Source organism: Rhipicephalus sanguineus, chromosome 5 (assembly GCF_013339695.2).
Source record: "Rhipicephalus sanguineus isolate Rsan-2018 chromosome 5, BIME_Rsan_1.4, whole genome shotgun sequence".
NCBI classification, from domain to species: domain Eukaryota; kingdom Metazoa; phylum Arthropoda; class Arachnida; order Ixodida; family Ixodidae; genus Rhipicephalus; species Rhipicephalus sanguineus.
In genome coordinates, this window is record NC_051180.1 from 31,394,136 (window position 1) to 31,410,587 (window position 16,452).

Genomic DNA, 16,452 nt, shown 5'->3' on the forward strand with positions numbered 1-16,452 from the left:
GTGGTGATAGAGCTGTTCCGCGCGCTGCGCACGCGCGGCGGCTTTAGCGGCGGCTGCGCCGGCAGAGGAGGTGGCGCCCCGGCCGTTGTTGGGTCGCGTGGGCGCAGCTTTCTTTCTGCGGCAGTGTTGTGTTTTGTTATGCTTTACACAGTGTATTCCAGGGGCGTAGCGAGAAATTTTTTTCGGGGGGGGGTTCAACCATACTTTATGTATGTTCGTGCGTGTGTTGTGCACGTGTATATATACGCAAGCAAAACTAAAAAATTTCGGGGGGGGGTTTGAACCCCCCCAACCCCCCCCCCCCCGCCCCTTGGCTACGCCCCTGGGTATTCGAATCGCAGTAAGCATTGCGACGACACGGTAAGGGCTGCTTGACTACAAGCAGGGCTTAAAGTCTCCCTTCACTGGAGGGGAGGCCCTCACAAAGCGGCAATATATATGTAATATATAATCTCAAAGAAAAGATCGCCCAGCAGCGATCTTTTCGCCGCTAAACTGGTACTGCTGTGGTCTCAGCGGCTCTGCTACGCGCAGATCGTGGCTTGTTGGAACGCGGTGCGAGCTGTCATAGCGAAGAATAAACGCATGATTTCTCGATATATCGGTCAAGATCCTCTTTCGCGGTCGTATTATCCAGTTTTGGCAAAAATGTGATGGTATTATGCTCATGAAAATGCATTATTTTCAAGGGATGTTGGCAGGAAATAAAAACGAAAACGTATTAGGCTAAAAAACGTATTATGCAGAATCGTGTCAACGAGATTTCACTGTATATGTATGCTATAGATTAAGCGTTAGGAGAGGTGTTTGCGACGATCACAGAGCAGTGAAGCCAACTGTCTCTAAACTGAACAAATGCTTATGAATGCTAAACAAATACATATATTATTCCGAATGTATTTCGGGCATTCATTCAACGTGTCAATCCAATCAAGCAATAAATGAAATTATTTTGGAAATGATTTCTCAAAAATAAATCTGGATGTAAAGGCTTAAATATATGTGAGCTCAAAATAAGTAACATCAGTTGACTCACTGCATTCAGAACCTCAGGCACGACAATGCTATATTTTATTTTCACAACCACTTGCCTAATAAAGTAGGCAAAATACGTGCGTCTTTGCAATTACAGCAGACTTGTGATGCACAACTAAAAGAATGAAAATTGAGTGGCAAGCTTAGCAGACCAAGGTGAACCATTACTGATTCACGAGCAGGTAGCTTCACACTCAGGTGCCTCGTGAAACAGTATCCTGTGCCAAGACGCTCTGTCGAACAGGGTGGTGACCCGTGGTTTCAGGAGGCGTTGCCCGTGGTGTTCAATGTCTCAGTTAATTGCATTCAGCAGTACAACGATGCCTGTTTACACCTACGGGTTAATTCACTGCGTGAATTGACCCATAGGTGTAAAATCCAAAGAACACCCATGGGTGTTTAACAGAACATACACCCATTGTACACCCAAAAATGAAAAAAGGGTGTGCGAAGGGTGTGCAAAGAAGACATTACACCCTATCGGATAATATTGACAGAAAAAAAGGGTGTACGATAGGTGTTTTATCGCAAATACACCTATAAGGGTGTGAAACGGTTTGCAGTGCACCGCCGCCCGGCCACCCGTTTTCCCGCTATATGAGGCAGGCGTCGTCGTAAAACGTTCATATACACACTGGCTCCCGTGCCTCGTGTGCAGGGCTTGGAATGATTGCGGAGCGCATGCACCGCGGGGCGAAACACAATTCGTGTGCCGGACTTTTGCGGACGACAGGACCGTAATAGCTGTTGCCATTTAGCAAACTCCGGAACACGACAGCGGCGTTGCAACACCACAGTGCAACTCTTTCTATTATTACGCGCTGCGTTTGACTGATACGAAAGTTACGGGGTTTAATGTTACGACCTGACTGGACCATGTCGCGCAGGTTGCCTAATAAAAAGTTATACAGCGACAGCATAGCCTTTACGAAAGCGTTCGAGTGGTGGATTGAAACGTTCCGAGTTAAGAAGAAAAAAAAAATAAATGTGAAAGTGGTTTATTGAGAAACTTGTACAGCGACACTGTACTGGAAACTCGGGTTTTCATTAAACGTCACTCCTGGAATCAGCAGTACTTGAACTCCCTCATTTAAATAAAGAAATCTGGGACTGTCGCTTAAAGTAATGAAAAAAAAAAGAAATAAATGTTAGTTTAAGCTTAGCGTATGACTGAACTTTTCTTTTTTTTTTGTTAATCTGACGAGGGAATGGGAACAAAAGCGAGGCGCCACGTTGTGAAAGCGCTGGTTCCCGTATAAAGCCGGAATATATGACCTCCTGTTCACTTTCACATTTTCTATTGTGTCATTACATATTGCAAATCCTATTATTACTTGTCCGCTTCCTAGACTGCTCTTGAATTTGCAATCATTGTTATAAAGTATTGCCACATATATAAGAATGAGAATAATCAGTACGAATGGCGCTATGTCTGTAACGCTGTTACTGCAGCCCTTTAATATCCATCACCCCATCGCATGTACGAATAAGCACTACAACAGAGTGTATGTCTGGAAACTTGCAACGAAATCGAGATTTCTCGCAAATGGAAATAATGTTCACCCTGAGAGAGAGAGAGAGGTAAGGAAAAGCAGGCAGGAAAGGTTAACCAGAGGCACGTTTGCTACCGTGCACTGAAGAGAGGGATAAAGGGACGAAAAAGAGGAGAGACGGAATTACGCGCTCACTTGGCGGACCACACAAAGTAGCAAAAGAAGTGGTAACATATCTTCCTTGTGCGCAGGTATTCCCCTGAGAAGACGTTTTGCGAGTGTACTTCCGGTGAGGTCGTGTACCAGTCTCCAGATCTCATCACGAGCAAGTACGGAGTGTCAGGCGAGTATATACATTTGGCGTCGACTTGTAGTCGGTTTCAAAGAGACACACACACTCTTAGAAACAGCCAGCACTATCTGGTTATCATTCGCACATTAATATTCTTAAGTTATAGCGACAGTGCTCGATAAGAACCAACTATTCTTCGATTTGGCGATGTTTTTCTTTTGTTTTTTGTTTACATATCTTTGTGTGTCGTTCCTTTGTGTGTGAGCACTTATTCGGCTATGCATATCGGATGTCAATTTTTTTAATGGGATCTATTCTAGTTTCTGTGTGTCATAATTTCATCATTGATTCCATTGATGCGATGTTCCCTTATCGCAGAAACTTCACAACGAGCCAGTTTGTCACTAATACTGACAAGCACTAACGGAGGCATAACAAGATATAAATAGTCGCCATGGATCATGCTCCTTCAGCGAGACCGAACATTTTCTGCACTATAAAACAAGACGCACTAATATTTTTACTCGCCTTGTAATAAGTGTGCTGATATATTCACAACATATGGCCGGCCATTCACAAAAGGAGCCTTGCACTTGACTTGTAGCAAACGGGTTTCGTTGAGCTTCGAGTTCTATTAAGAAATTGTGATACCTTTTTTTTAAAAAAAGAAATTTCCGTGAGCTACGTGCTTCATGATTATCGCTTTGGTTTAGCCTTTGTCTTCCTCCTTTGGAATAATTATGCACTATGAAACTAGGCGCACCATGAGATCTACCGTAAAAAAAAGTTTGAATCACAAGAACGCACGAAGCTTGTTCTCGCGCAGAGATCCTGACCAGGCTATTTTCTACAGAACGGCTGGAACATGCTTATTTTTTTATTAAGGATGAGCATATAGAGTTCTGTGACTGCGTACTTTGTTTAGACTTCAAATGTGCAATCACCACCAAAAAAAAAGAAAAACATTTGACGGCCCAGACGCGACTGCAATTTTCTCCCACGACAAAGGAAGCCGAAACTTTCAAAAAATGAATGAAAATGTTAAACATTTCCACTTCTATTTGCGAATTAGCTTTCTATATTTAGCAATCAAGAGGCACAATGTGCTAAACGTAGCGGGAATTCCTTAGGTCACAAATTATTGTATGAGGCTTTTATGGGCCGATAACTGATGTAATTGTGAAGGTTGTCTTAGCGGTAGAGTCCGAATGAATTTTTATCACCAGGGGTCCTTCGTACCTAAATCTATGTACACGAGTGTTTGAAAGCATGTTGTTTACTTGTCCACCCTCATTTATTTATTTTATCTCCTTTAAGCCGTGCAGACCGAGCCGTAGCAGTATCAGCATTGCATGGCGAGGTAGTCGGTGCGTCTATGATCGACACCTGCTGCCCCGGAACAGTCAGCTTGGAGTCGGGCTGTGTGGAACCTGTACAAATCAAGGTAATTCATAAAGGACATCCCTCATATAGACTATCTTTCATTGGTTATTTCGTTCTTCCTTTCTCTCATTGATTCTTTCTTTCTTTCTTTCTTTCTTTCTTTCTTTCTTTCTTTCTTTCTTTCTTTCTTTCTTTCTTTCTTTCTTTCTTTCTTTCTTTCTTTCTTTCTTTCTTTCTTTCTTTCTTTCTTTCTTTCTTTCTTTCTTTTTCCCAAATTCTTACAAGTACTATAGCACGACTGAGACTACGTGCTCAGTATGTGGCGCGGTAAACTACAGCTTCGTAAACATTGACGCAGTCGTTATGTTGACTCAGAAGACCACGTAAGTGTTTGCTCAGGGCACATATGACGGAAGTATTGTATGCAGTGTTCTTGCGCCTGGATATTTAGAACGTTTTTTTGCCTTTTTGTTTCAGCTCACAACATTCGCCCCTCGCGCAAGCCCCGAAGACCGCAGGCAGGCGTCATCTCCGTGCATTTGTTCGCCCTCGAGTGTGCTACAGACGCGAAAGTCTTCGCGCCCGCAGGACCTGTACTGCACTGGTGTAGAGTCGCCGATCACCGCCACGTGAACGACGACAGAGCAGGAGGTTCGTGATGATTGGTAATTACAATGACAACGATTATTGACGACTACGACACGTAGTTTCTTCCGAAAAAGAAATCTTCGTCAGGCCATGTGTAAGAAAGTAAGACAGATCTATAAGATCGATTTGGTCGTTGCTCGGGTATTGTAAAAACAGCTTGCAAGAGTTTCAACTAAACTGTTTGCCGTTTATGGTGGAGCAGAAGGAAGAGAGAGAAGGAAGCGAAGGGAAAAAGCAGGGAGGTTAACCAAGCACTGGCTCGGTTGGCAACCCTATCCGTGTGGCGGAGGAAATGGACACAAAAATAGTTAAGGGCACGGAGTTAAGCCAGCGTACAGACCGGCTGGCTTCCCATATGTAGTGTAACATAACATGGTGAATCGGAGGCGTGAAAATAGAGATGATAATAATTAAAGGAAATGGGGATGAAATGAAAGAAATTTATAGACTCGGCTCAGCGAACGACTGTTTTTATCAGCTGGTGACACGGCTGCATACAACTTTAGCGCCCTTTGTCTTATCTGTAAGCGTCGTCGGGTGCTGGGCGAATGCAGATTGCTTTTGGCTGCGTGCGCGCTGTCTTCCTGCGCATCTTTTGCGTTGGAGTTCGTTTTATCTCAACGTTTTGTAAATGCATTAAAGAGAGAGGCAACGCGATGCACTTGCTCACATCTGTTTGAACTGTTCGCCACGCCAAATTTATGAGGTAGAGCTAACGTTCGCGAGTCATTGAGTGAGATGTGTTCATGTTTATCTGTGTACGCGTGACATGGTGCTTTCTTCGTGTAATTGTTAAGCGAATCTTTATTGAAATATGTAATGCCGATAAAAGTACGAATTTTACTTTGCGTAGTTGTCCAATGCGTCGCTATCGCTACCGATTCATCGACATTGGGGCGAAGCTGTTCCTGTCTTTTGCTTTCGCATTTTCTGTTACATATTCTCACATAATTTCTTCTTTTCATCTGCAGGATTTATGTCAAGACAAGGTAAACCGAAGGCCAAGCAGTGGTTTGTGATAAGAGACTTCAGCGACGGTTCATCAGTCATCAATCCTGCTTGTTCCCTTTCATTTCCACAAGATGGAGACAGCTCTTCTCACGGTGGCGTTAAAATTACGAACCCAAATCATGTGGGCTTGCGTATGGACGTTTCGCTAAGCTGAAGCGATCCTTCCGTTTCTCTTACAACGTACAAACCGTGCCTACACACATGGATGTTTTTAAACACGTTTAATAAAGTTGACTGCAGCGATTTCATCCAGAAGGTGCTTTTAATAAAAAGTGTCGGCAACACGCCGGTCAGCGAAGGAATGAATGGCACAAATAAATATCTTGGGAACAATGGAAAACGCTTGCATTATTCTTCATTCGGCTGAGGTCGCACGTGTACTCATATTGCACGCTTATTAAGAAAAAAAAATAAGCCGACAGTTATCCGCCAACTAAATTGGGACACTAAATATAGGGACTCACTCTGGCAATATTGCAAAAAAAGTGTTATTCCAGTGAATTTGAGGGAGGCAGCCACGTCGCAGACGTCCTGGAATACGGCGCGCGAAACAGACAAAATGTTATGTTGCGGTGCTACAGCCAGACGTCTTAAAATACACGAAGTTCCATTTATTTCACACCCACGATGTCCTGCATAAAACCACGAGGACAGACACAAGTCCAACTGCGCCAGAAAGTTATCTCAAGAGCGTTTGTGGTGTCCTGACTTCTTTCTTGTGTCCGTGTTTGCACGCCCTGTATTTTTAGAGTGAATACTTACCAACGATCTCAGCTCTCTGTTATTCTAAGCTCAAGAGCAAGCAACGCTGGGCTCAGACAAAATTGCGGCAGGAGACAACGCCGCGATAGCCGTCCGGCACAAACCACATTTGGCCACTTAGCAAAGAAAAAAAGAGCCTTCGTTTCGACGCAACAATACCACTGTCAGCGGACCGGCCAAATGAAACCGGCGTCGCAATAGCTGCGCAGAGGTGCGTACTGTACTCCATAACTCTCGATTACTTCCAGGAGAACGCGTTCCCGCGGGGGCTTCTGTCGTCCCACGGGTCCAACGAGCTGTTTGCTAAAGCCTCGGCGGTCGCATTTCCTTCACGTCGTAAATATGGAAAGCAGAACGGCGTTTCAAAGGCACTTCCGGACAACGTCGCGCACTGCGTCGCCGAGTAATAACGGAGACACACCGCGAGTAAACTTGGCGCGGTGGAATTTGGAGTGACCAGAGAGAAGCAGAAGACTGGCGCTAAACCGTCCTTCCGCGAGGCTGCTCGTCTCTTTCAGAAGTTGGCAGCAGTCTCTGTCAAAACAAACCTGTCAACGGCTTCATATGAGATCTAGACGGAGTAGGGAAGTGCGCGGAAAAGAACTTCGCTTGAGGTGGTCAAGGTGTGCCCCGGTCCGAGCTCGACTAAAAAAGAGCGCCTTAAGAAAACGAAACAGCGAAGTATGAGAAGTGAGAAGCGCGGGTTAGTCGGTATAGCGTTGACAAGGGTAAAAGGAGCAAAATGAGCAAGCAACACAAAGCAACATAAGCACTCATGTTGTTACATCTTGCTCTCTGTCTTGTCATCTGCACTATTTTGTCGTCTCCTATCGAAACTGCGTCGCTGTCAACGACAGTAGCACGCAAACTGATATTTTCAAGTGCGTTATTTATGTAGTGTATCAGGGAAAGTGTAATATACTAACATAGCTTTTGTAAGTGCGAGAACACATATTGTGTAAATGAAGAAAAAAACGCAACCTGTTTCGTCATCATTTTCGGTTCCAGCCCATGTGCAGGCGCGGAGCTATGCCTCTGATGGTGATGTATGTGCGCTAAAATATTTTGAAAATTTTTGTAGCATATAGCTTTGTCATAGAGAGCTCTGTTTTCAGAGCTGCTTTTTTTTACCTCTCTACCTGACTTGATCACGTGCCGTCGCCTCACGATGTGGACGGGCTCTGATTAACCTTCAGTGATGGGGTATAACTGGCAAGATGCGGTAATTTGCGAATATGTTATCGTATCCATTTCAAAATGTTAACAGCCCATAGAACGATTAGGAAGGGACGAGACAACAAAGGTAAAGAGCGCTGACTTCCAACTAGTCTTTATTTCGATAAGAAGCATTTTGAAATGAATCACACCAACTTGCCCAAGCGTCAACCCTTGCAAATGTTATCGTAGCGTTAAATGTTTAATTATCGAGCGCGTAGCTACGCCAGTTTTATCAGGGGATTGTGCTTACACAGGCAAGCGACGTCTGGTGTTTGCGAACTGCACTGCAAACGGGTTTGAGCCTTTTAGGGAGTTTCGGGCTCGACGCATAACGTGCATCCAAAAGGTACTACGCAAAACCCCCTTCAAAACGAGGTTCAAAAGGAGGTTTTATTTACATCCTTTAAGGGAGTGATTACACGGAACTAAGGAGGTAAATTTGTGTTTTTATTGAACTCATTTTGAGGGCTTGAACGGAGCGCATTGGAAGTTTTTCTGGTTCTTTTGAGAGCTTTTAAAGCCTCCTTTTGGAGGTAAAGTTGGTGTTTTTATGTAAGCCATTTTGGGGGCTTGAACAGAGCGCATTGAGAGTTTTTCTGCTTCTTTTGAGAGCTGTTAAAGCCTCCTTTTATACGAGGCCCTAGAGCGGTCGCGAAATGAAAAAAAAAGTATATTGAGGCAGTATATTACGTTCACCGGCCAATTTCCGCTACTATTCATCACTAGGACATAATAGAAAATGGACATCAAAGTATTTATGCACAATCATGACATTTGCATACAAGTACGCACGGCACAGGAATCGAACTCGCGACCACACGCACTCAAAGCAAGCACTATAACCATTACACCACAGCGCCACCACTTGCAAGCTTGCTTTTTTCGTGGGCTTATATATGTACCAATGTATGTACAACGCGGCTGGTAGCCCATCGGCACAACTTCGAACTTCTGTTCTTGTACCATCGGCGTGTGTTTGCTCTTGCGGAAGGTTAATACATAATTCGTGGGGCGTCATGCAGGCCGAGCCGATCGACGTAAACACCCTCGGCTCCGAATTCCCGGTTCACCGTGTCGTGCCGCTAGAAAAATTATAAACGTGTGCCCTCTTCGCTCGCGCTAAATTCGTGAATACCAGCGTGACAAAGGTATGTTCAGATGAGCGAACGTATGTGCATTCCATGAGCGTATGCTGTGGAGCAATTTTCGTTATTTCTGCAGCCGCGAACTGCGCGCGTCCAGATGCGGCAGCGTGTTATGAGCGGTTCGAAGACCGCCTGCGTTCTCATATGAAAGTTACACACGCAGAGGCCCGACTTAGAAAAACATTGTAACGCGCCTACATTAAGTACATTTAATGCGCGCGTACTGCCGCGAGCTGCACGCAGGGGCAGCAGCGCGCTCTGAGCAGCTGAACAAAAATCTGTTTCCGCAATTAGCGCTTATTCGCAATGCACCCTTTAGCGCGGACCGCCTGCGTTCGCATATGAAAATTACACACGCAGAAAATTGCAGAGTTACAAGGACATTGTAACGCGCCTACATAAAGTGCGTTGAATGCGCGCGTACAGCCGCGAGCAGCGCCTTCTGAGCAGCTGAACGCTTATCTATTTCCGCAATTAGCGCTTATTCGCAATGCACGCTTTAGCGCGGCGTTCAGTGATTCTCTATAACGCATATTCAGTATTTATTTGCTTTCATACTCGGATACTACCTACATTTCTTACTAATTAGCTTTTATTGGTAAGCATCACGCCACCGCGTTAAAGTGAATGCCTAACGCGTGCCCCAAGGTCAAGGACAACCTCTCCAGTTTACCAGTGACAGGTCTCCCACAAAACAAAAAAGTTAATGTACTTGCACTTCTCTCTTGTGAACGTCCATGTGTACTTGGCCCTCCCCTCAGACAGATGATGCAGTACCCATTAAAAAAAAAAACATTACCCTCTTCCTCAATGGAACAGCTGTTCTTGAGAAAATATGGTTCTGTTGAATTACTTCACCACAGCAGCAGAGAGGTTGGCTTGTTTGCAATTCAGAATTTCACAAATGTAACACAGAAACACGAGGACTGTAGCAAATATGCAGAAAACTGGAAAAACTATCATATGTGCACTCGCTCGTCCACCTGCACACTACGTTAAACTTTATTTATACAACAGCAACCTTCAATTATGCTACTATTGATAAAAGATCACCCAATCTACGTTAGAACACAGTGATGACTTTCTGTCTTTCTGTTGCCTATCTTCTACAATGTGTCATAATCTGTGAATCATCTGTTCAATGTGTTTGGTAATAAAACACAAGCAGTTACATTGAGCAGGCAGTGTTTCAGCAATTTGTTTTGCAAGCACAAATTCATTTCTTCAATTTGCATGCACGACAAGCAGTGATACTTCAATTGATAGAAGAACCAGTGGTTGCAACATTTTATTGTAATCAAAACAGCAGCAGTTCTCGTGTCAATGTAAGGATATAGGTATATATTTCCATCGTCGTGCACAGAACCTACTCCCAAAACTGAACACGTGGAACAACATATACAGTACAGCCTAAGCACTATACATAATTCACAGCAGTAAAGCAATACGAAAGTAGGGTGTAAAATCTCATCATGATGCGCACTAACGTGTGCACTTCACCATACCAGTATGTAAGTATAATCCAAAAAATAAGCTACCCAAGGAACTTGGTGTCAGCCTACACACGAAGGCAACTAATTAGTACAATAAGGCTAGCATCACTTTTGGGAAATATGAAACCGTGTAGACAGGCAGTTGTACAGTTTTTTATTGCATTAGTTTGCCCTATGGCATCAAAACATGTCGCACATGATTTTGGAGTTGAGTTTCCTACAAAAAAGCAAAAAAAAGAACCTGTGGTGTTGACTGTAGGTCCACTTACCAAGGTGCATAAAAGCATTCAGCAATACCCACAAAATTACAAGATTGCCTTCATATGTTGCTGTACATATTTACTCACAGATACCTGGAAGCCATCGTAAATTTCTGGAAGTGTGCTTGGGAACTTGTCGGCATAATCACATGACTGCAGTGTACCAATACTTCTAATATGCATAACAAGTACAGTCATGCTTCAATGTTTTTATGCCAGCTAGTGCCTTCTGTAACTCAAAAGTTCATCCTTAATTCCTCACTTGATGGCTTACACATAATTACCACATTGAAAATAATCCAAGCACCATGGCTGCAACGTCAACTTGCAATTAGGCAATCACAGGCACTAAATAAAAAAATTCCTGTAAATAGTGACTGGTCGCTTTGCACATTAGATCCTAGGACTTGATATGCCATGAGGATGAATAAAAATTGACCACACATATATAGAGACTGTGAAACAGTCAGGAGTTCATTCCATAGGTAAGGAAAACGTGAAAACGAAATCAGAACACATAGCAACAAAGGGGACGGAACGACACACTACTAACAACTGAAGCTGAACATGTGCGGCTTTTTTAGTCATGTGTGTTTATATCTTTCTGTGGTTTTGATTACACTTCAGTTACTAGTAGCGCACTGTCCTGTCTGCCCCCTTCATTCCTCTGTGGATGTGTGATTGTTTAGTCTTGTAATTTTTTCGTACTGTGTGTTTACATCTTTCTGTGGTTTCGATTAAACTTCAGTTGCTACTAGCGCGTCATCCTGTCCCCTTCATTTCTCTTTGCTGTGATTTTTTGCACCCTCTTTAACTATGAATATACACCAACTCGCCCAACTGCCCCTGTTAAGACTTATGTTTGCTGAATAACACTGGGTCCACTCAGCGTCTTTTTAAACAATGCGAAATTTTCAAATGCACACGATATCAGAAAGGTTGCACGCAGTATTGCGCATAACACTCTGCATCAATACCAGTGTTGGCCTAAATGTGGTAAGATGTACGAGCTGTTCGACATAGTGTAAAGTGAGGCACATCAGGATGTTCCCACAATCATGGGTGTCGGCAGGGGTTCGCACAAAGGGCACCTGCCGTCATCAAGATACACCAGCACTTCACCCCACCCAAGCTACACCAATGCTTTCCTGCTCACCAGGCCGACACGTTACACCGCCTTGCACCCCCAAGACAAAATCCTGCCGACACTCATGCCCACAATACACTTGACTTGGAACACAGACTGGTGGGCAAGCAACACTTGCTGCTTTGCCAGAAGTGTATTCCTGAAAATTACACAAAAAAGAAGTCCACTAAGATTTCTGTATACATAAAAATGAATGTCTTACCGAAGATTCGCACTTGACTATCCTTATTGCAGACATTTTGTCAAAACACGAAATAAATACAATATTGAGATGCTGCTAAGTATTTCCTTGTGAGCGTTTCACTTCGTGTGCACAGGGCGAAAAACAAACGGATGTAAAAAAAAATGCGAAACACCACCAGAAGTGTACTCTTGCCATGTTTACCATTATGTGGGTAGTTTTTGATGTCAGTAAAGTTATCATTATAAGTACACTTTAAAAGGGTTGTGAATGTTAGCAAGGTCTTGATTAACCGCACCTACTCTGTTTAGGAGTGAAGATTGGGCAACTTGGCACTGAACCATGGCAAAAATAAACAGCGCACTTCTAGTGAGAATAAACTAAGGCCTGGGCACAATAACAGCGCTTTCACCTTGTCAAATTGTGTCAACAGTCATGATACTATGTATTGACCTTGAAAACTATGGCAACATAATGCAAAACAGCAAATTAATGAGAGGGAATAAACAAGATGATTGAACAATCTGGTTCAACAGACTCAACAGCTGACTTATATCAATGCGATTAAATTAGCCTTGCACATCTCCTAATGGCTTAGAATATGCACACGTAACCTTGGCAAATTCCACTGTTGATACGCGACCAATGAAGTTGCATTCCTTCCATGCCGTTGAATGGCCGTTCCTTCTTTTCTGTTTTCACTGTTTTTCATTGTTTTCACTAGCGTAAATGTTCACCCTTTTTGATTTTGTCACTTTGCAGATGGCATAGGTGTTTTGCCTTTGAATGTGCACGTTTCTTCTGCTTTGTCTTTCCTGTTTCTTTTTGTATGCGTATATGTTTTGCCTTTGAACGTGCACACGTTTCTGCTGCTCTGTCTCTATTTTTGCTCTACTGGGCCTTGTGCACTTCTCAAGGCACCATTGTCGCTTTTTTCTTGAGGCCCATTTCCTATATTTTTCTGGAATAAACATTTATCCATTCATTCAATACCATAAAACGCATGTGCTTCACAATACACACTGCACTTAGCAGATGTCTGTCACATGATATGGCTGTTATTGTATAGCTTTAACATGATTTATTCGTTCTAGCTAAATGAATCCAAGCTAATGGTGTTAATGTACCTTGATATGCTATTTCACTGTTCCTTGATGCATATGTATGAAGGTACAGTGCTTATGTACCTTAATATGCTATTTCAGGAGACGGGCAGAGTGCGCAATGCAAAATTATTGCCGAAAAGTCTTTTCACTTCCTGACAATCTGTGCTTCGGTGGGTTCTCACAGTTGCATGGCGGGAGAAAGATGTCCAGGGTAGTTGACTGCATCCAAGGTAGATGCTGCAAAATGAGAGCGCACGGTCTTGTCACATGTCAATGTACGCAAATTGACACGATGACGAAGGATTAAAACAAACAGATGAAGTTGGAGAAAAGAATAAATCGAAAAGAAAGTTGTCCTTTATGCACATTCTATCATGTGACAATGTGATAACCGTGGCCTTTTGCTCTAATGTATATTCCCTGAAAGCATCATGCCTCATTCACGCTTTATCACAGGCAAGAAAATTATATCGTGCAAACAACTTTATCAGGGCGCACTCCTGGGTCGATTGACTGGTCGTATGAAGCATGAGTGATATTCACAGAAGTTCCAAAACATGCATCACACATCATTGCTATCTGAGATTAACGACTTAAATGCGAAGCATTTGTTAAACACTTCTACGACTTTGAACGGATTTATCTACCCATCTATCTAGCCACCTACGACTCATAGCTCGTGTGAGTGTTTCGTTAATGGGATGTATGCCAAAATTCGTGTGGCATGACACTACTGCATGAAGAACATGTATGATGGGTCTTAACTTGAAAATCATGATATGCATTTCATTAACGACATGATTTACACGTCACTCTCTTGGTTCTCTTGCGACTGTTTCGTTAACTTGATATTTACCAAAATAGGTATGGCGTCACAAGAGTGTATGACGCACATAAACGACAGTTTCTAACGTGCAAATCATGACACGCTTGTCATGTATGGCGTTATTTTGACAACATGGTCTCGGGGGCGCTAGTGGCCGTTTCGCCTGCTTCATATACACCAAAATTGGTATTGTGCAGTCTGACTGTACGTCCAACATAAATGACAGCTGGCAACATGAAAATAATGACATGCATGTCATGTACACACGCCACGCTCATGGTGCGCTCGCGGCCGGTTCGCTAGCTTGACATACACCTAAATTGATATAGCGTGACGTGATTGTGCGACGAACATAAATGACATATAGTAACATGAAAATAACGACATGTATGTCATTTACGGCATGGAGACTGGTGCACTCGCGTCCGGTTCTCTAACTTGATATCATACCAAGACTGGTATAGCGTGACGTGACTGTATGACGTACATAAATGACAGCTGGTAACATGGAAACAATGAATGACATGCGTGTAATGTACAGCATGGGTTACATGCCACGCTCATGGTGCGCTGGCGGGCATTTCGCAAGCTTGACATGCCGATTTTCTTTTCTTTCTTTTTTTTCTTGCTTTTCATAGCACTTTTCAAGCGACGCAATGTGCAGAAGGTCATCTACAGGTGCATAAGCGACGATAAGGGCTCGCAAAGAGAGAGAACATCAGTATTACTTACCATTTTTGTTCCTGACTGTGCCGAGCACGCAGGGCGCCCATCATCTGCTTGGTAATGCACAGCGGCACGCTCGCTTGAGTCGACGGGCCGTCGCGATTATCGCACTCGCAGCGCAGCATGTCGCACTGTCGTCAAACCACGCATATCACATCCAGCGGCGAGAACACAGTGAGGCTGCAGGCACAAAACGCGCACACACGACCGACACAGCTGATCACTTGAGAAGTGGCGTTTACAAGGCCTAGCCGGCGTAGCTACGACCAAGGAGGTTGTTGGCTACGACGATCGCGCCGCCGCGGGAACTACTCCCTCCTCACGTTCCTTTCTTTTTTTTTGTTTTTTTTTTCTTCTTGCGCGCACGCGGGGGAAGCTTTGTCCCATTTCACTTCGGTAGCGCCTCGTCTGGCTTGCTTTTGACCTGGCGGGGGCGGGCCGCAGTAGGCTGCAGAGGCCAAAGGGCTTGCTTGCTTCCTCTCCAGCCGTTCTGGGCTATCTGTGCAAGGGATTTTTAGTGCGCTGAAGCATGCCGCCTCTTTCTTTTACTTCTTTCCCCCGTACAGCTGCATGCATGCCCGACAGCACTGAAGGCATTACGGAAAGCTTCGAAAAAAAAAAGAGAAAACATGCCAGAGGAAATGAGATGGGAGTTTTTTGTTCCTCTAACTCCATTCGACGAATGGCGTCAGATAGTGAATTTACCTCCTTTCTTCCACATAATTTCTTAACGAAGTAAAATTGAGGACGCAGAACTTTATTACACCCACCTAATTACACCCTAAGGTAGTACTGTCCAGATGAAGGTAGTATTAAGGAGGATTGTAGCCCTTAAAACGCCCAATTCGGCTAGTTTGCGTTTGCAGTGTGCACTACTTTGTCCACATAGTATGTACCAGTGAAATATTGCGTGAATAAAGTACCGATAAATCGGGATAAATTTTTATTAACAACACATTATAAGTACACAACTGTCCTAAGCAAAAGCGATGCGCCTTCTTGTGTTCTTGCTAAGAATTGGTGGTTACGTAGCTGTGACTGTTCAGGCTCCTGCAGTTTTCGTGGTGTAGATCATAAGTGCTGCAATTCAGTTATGTCCAGCACATCCGTTTTTTTTTTCGTGGTATTATTATATTGAATATTCTGCGTTCATACACACGCACCTATGCGCCAACTATACGCTACACATTAGGAAAGGGGTTTTAAAGAAAAAATCAAAATGTGTGATCCCTCCGAACATGGGAAGCTCCGATGTTACATTCATTTCAAGAACATTGGGATTCGGCAAAGCTTTACGTACGCGGACGAGTAAGGCACGTTCACTGATTGTTTAGATTCAAGCGATAGCCTTATTTGACTCTTGGTCCCTTTTGCTGTTTGACTATTTACTTCTCTCTGCCTCTATAAGTGACTTTGACACGAAGAAAAAAACAACTAATGTTACGAATTTACCTGGTAAACGCCGGTTTTTTCGGATACTCAAACCGTAAAAGGCATCGCATAGCAAGGATCACAACAGTCGAGCTTCGCACTTCAAATTGACGTTGAAGTTACAAGTTAGGGGACGCACAAGCATGGAGGAAGGAAAACTCAGGAGAGGCCCTATCGTATCCCAATGCATTGCGAAAAGTGTGGCGGAAGTGACGTCAGATTTATGGGGCAAACAAACCGGTATGGGGCAAACAAAACAGCAGACGCCCCGCGGCGTGCTTTCCGCGGTGGTTCG

At 43.7% G+C, this 16,452-nt stretch overlaps 1 protein-coding gene across 1 annotated transcript in view; it reads left to right on the top strand.

Moving 5' to 3' along the window:
- LOC119393430 (hemicentin-2) overlaps positions 1-6,192 on the top strand; it is a 72,209-nt gene extending 66,017 nt beyond the window's left edge. The window contains exons 11-13 of the mRNA XM_049416248.1: positions 2,780-4,264; positions 4,681-4,854; positions 5,823-6,192. Coding sequence (XP_049272205.1) covers positions 2,780-3,002 — 223 coding nt within the window. The 3' untranslated portion in view covers positions 3,003-4,264; positions 4,681-4,854; positions 5,823-6,192. The remainder of the gene's footprint in view (positions 1-2,779; positions 4,265-4,680; positions 4,855-5,822) is intronic.
- Positions 6,193-16,452: the final 10,260 nt, after the last annotated feature.